Raw genomic sequence first — 3,201 nt, forward strand, 5'->3', positions numbered from 1 at the left:
AATATAAAAAAACAATTATTATTATAATAATTATTTTTATGTAATTTAAAAAGAAATTTTAATAATAATGAATATTTTCAAATAGAAATCAAATAGATCTCTTATTTGAGAGACATATTTAAAAAATTTGAACAAAGTCAATTTTTTAAAAATTTTTAATGGCAATTTTTTTTATTTAAAATAAATCTTTTAAGTTATTTAACATTAAAATATATTAATATATCAATTTTTGTTTTTAATTATATCTTTTAAAAAAAAATTACAAATTAATAAGTTATAAATAATATTTTAAGAATTATCTTTATGTACATAATAATAATAAGTATTTCATTATATTAATAATAATATGAATAAAAATTTAATTTTTATTTGAAAATGAAAAAATAATTCCGCCCCCGGGTGGGCTCGAACCACCAACCTTTCGGTTAACAGCCGAACGCGCTAGCCGATTGCGCCACGGAGGCATTTGTTGGTGGATTTCTTTTCGACTCCTTTTTAGTTATTTTGCATTTTTTACATGTGATTTTATTTTATGATTTTATTTTATAATTTTTATTGTTTTTAATATTTTTGTCTTATTATTAACACATTTTAAAAGAAAAATTATTTTTCATTTTTGCATATTATAGCATATTGCATATATATTTAGAAATTATTTTTTCTTATTTCTTTTTAAGTTAAAAACTGTTTTATACATTCAGAAATATTTTCTTACAAATATTTGAAAGATAATGGAAATTTATTATTCATACATTAAAAAACGTATTATTTAGCAGATTTTTTTTCATTTTGAAATTTTTTTATTTCTTAATTTCTTTATTTTAATATCAATTATTAAAAATAATATGTCTACTCGTTACACGAGATATTTCAAATATATTTATATATATATACTTTGAATAATTCCATCGAATTAAATATTATCTGCAACATCGCCATATAATAATTCCATATGGAAGCTATTTAAATATGATACTAATTGTTATTACATATATATCTATAATTTTTACATTGCATATTTTAAATATATTATCTTTATTTATTGTATTATCTACAATAGATTTCAAGAAAATGAAATGATTTAAAATAGGGATACAATTATTTTCCCATGAATCGTGTCCTGCACGCTTTTCATCAATGCTTCTTGCGTAAAAGTATGCAACTGGGACTCGGAAAGAAGAAAGCAAACGAGCGTGTCTCTCGTTGCAAAATCCTTCGTGCCTTGACATTTTCATCGGGTCCACTCACCTCGCGTATCCTCACTGTTTACAAAGCTTATTCTCGGACAAGATAACTTTTCATACGGCCTTTTGATGAATCGACATCCACTGTGTCACAAAGAAATGTCGATGTATTCGGCGCGGTCGTAAGATCATTCGTTAGCCATGACACGGTCAATCACGTGAATGCCTGGTTTTTGTGCAAGTGCATTCATATTCTTAAAGATTTTTTTTTTAGAATCAACAATAATATTATCCTTTAACGAAGATCGTTTAACGAAGATTTTATTATCAGAAAATGATTTATTTTCACCAAATAATTTGATTCGAGATTTTTATTTAAGTCGAGAGATAAGATTCTTATTCTATTGGGTTTTAACTAGCATGAATGGAATGTGGAAGTTTATGTTTCAGAGTAGTCGGTTTCAGTAGGCGTCTTAATATGTGAGTTATTACTTGAGTCATATATAACACGTTTTAAAAATGGTGGACAATATCTTGAAGCGAAGTCGACGCGATAATCTACTTTAGGAATAGTTATACAAAAGATATAAAAAAAACATGATCGTGATAATTATAATTTCTAAGCGCATTTGTAATAAAATATTCGAGAGAAAAGTTTGACAATTTCGAATGGTGGAATCGAAATATATTTCTCCTGCAAATACAAAAAAAAAAGTTTTCTTCATTTTCTAGATTTTTCATTTTTCTAACAAAGGAGGGAAAAGATAACTTATCGATGAAATAGCAAGCAAGGATCAATCATTGTCAAAAACTCATTGTCCACAGTAATAATAATAATTATTATTATAACGATGATAGCAATAATACAAATAATAATATTAATAATAATAGCGGTACTGGTACTAAATCGTAATAATAATAATAATATTAATAATAATAATGACACGTATCTCTAAAAAAAAAAAAAAAGAAGACAGAGTCGAGCTACACACTAGTTTTATTGGGATGAGGTTGTGGTTGTGGTTCGTGTGTCGTTTTTTTGAGGGGGGAGGGGGGGAGAAAAAAATAAAGAAAAAGAGATTCTTGTGGGGAAGGGGGGATTTGGGATAAGGATACTAAAATATTAGGGGGCCGATTTCGTCCCCGCGGACAGATCGCGGTGTCCGCCGGGACGAAGGAGAGGATGATCCCTGGCGTGCACCAAGTCAGATCCCAAAGGGTGACCACGCGTTCCTGAGATGTAGATGTTTTCGCTTTTCGTTTCCGCATTCGATCCAAGTTTCCATCTTCATCGTGATCATCATCATCATCATCATTATCATCATCGTTGTCGTCATCGTTGTTTTCTGAATCTTGTTCCGACGTGTGATCTTCTAAGTTTCATCCCTCACAGCCAGGTGGCCACGTGGTCATCCTGCCCCGAGTCGATGTGAATCTTCTCTCGGAATCGTAGCGCGCCGGGGGAAGTTTTGGACCCTGCCACAGAATTTGATCGCGCAATCTCTCTCTCCCATTCACACCGATATACACTCTCACTCCGTCTCGTTCTCTCTCTCTCTCTCCCGCTCGCTGCTTTTCTCTACCCGGGGCCGAACAATTCCCCCTTTCTTTTTCATTTTTTTTTTTTTAAGTTTATTAATTTTTTTTTTTTTTATCTTTTCAAATGTTTTTCGTTTTCCCATTTTTGTCTGGTCGATGGTGGATTCTGAACGCAGTGGTCTGGACGAGTGGCGAGTCAGTGTCCGCTCCGTTCGAGATGTTCGTTCGCTTGAGAATTTTTCAATCGAGGTTATCGTTCTCTCTTCTCCTTCCCGCCTCTCGCTGCGACCGTTACCCTCGCTCCTATCGTTCACTTACACNCGGCTTGTTCTCCTCCGCCGCCTTGGCCTGATCCTGTTGGACGGCTGGCTGCTCCGGTTTCTTCTCCTCGGGGGCAGCTTCCTCGGCGTCGCGGGTCACACGGTCGGGTTTCTCCTCGGCCTTCTTCTCCTGTTGCTGCTCCTCCTGTGGCTTCTCG

The 3,201-nt window shown here is 33.2% G+C and overlaps 2 protein-coding genes and 1 non-coding gene across 7 annotated transcripts in view; 1 reads left to right on the top strand and 2 right to left on the bottom strand.

The window, feature by feature from the left end:
* The window catches only part of LOC102674526 (serine/threonine-protein kinase S6KL), a 72,237-nt gene that overhangs the window by 2,757 nt on the left and 66,279 nt on the right, over positions 1-3,201 (top strand). The window lies entirely within an intron of this gene.
* Positions 391-464, bottom strand: Trnan-guu. The gene has a single exon. It is a non-coding gene; the product is annotated as a tRNA-Asn (tRNA).
* LOC116185866 (RNA polymerase II degradation factor 1-like) overlaps positions 2,445-3,201 on the bottom strand; it is a 1,736-nt gene continuing 979 nt past the window's right edge. The window contains exon 2 of the mRNA XM_031511383.1: positions 2,445-3,201. This exon is cut by the window's right edge and continues 233 nt beyond it. Within this exon, the coding sequence (XP_031367243.1) occupies positions 3,027-3,201 (175 nt within the window). The 3' untranslated portion in view covers positions 2,445-3,026.

This window comes from Apis dorsata, unplaced genomic scaffold (assembly GCF_000469605.1).
Source record: "Apis dorsata unplaced genomic scaffold, Apis dorsata 1.3 scaffold_309, whole genome shotgun sequence".
Classification (NCBI taxonomy): Eukaryota; Metazoa; Arthropoda; class Insecta; order Hymenoptera; family Apidae; genus Apis; species Apis dorsata.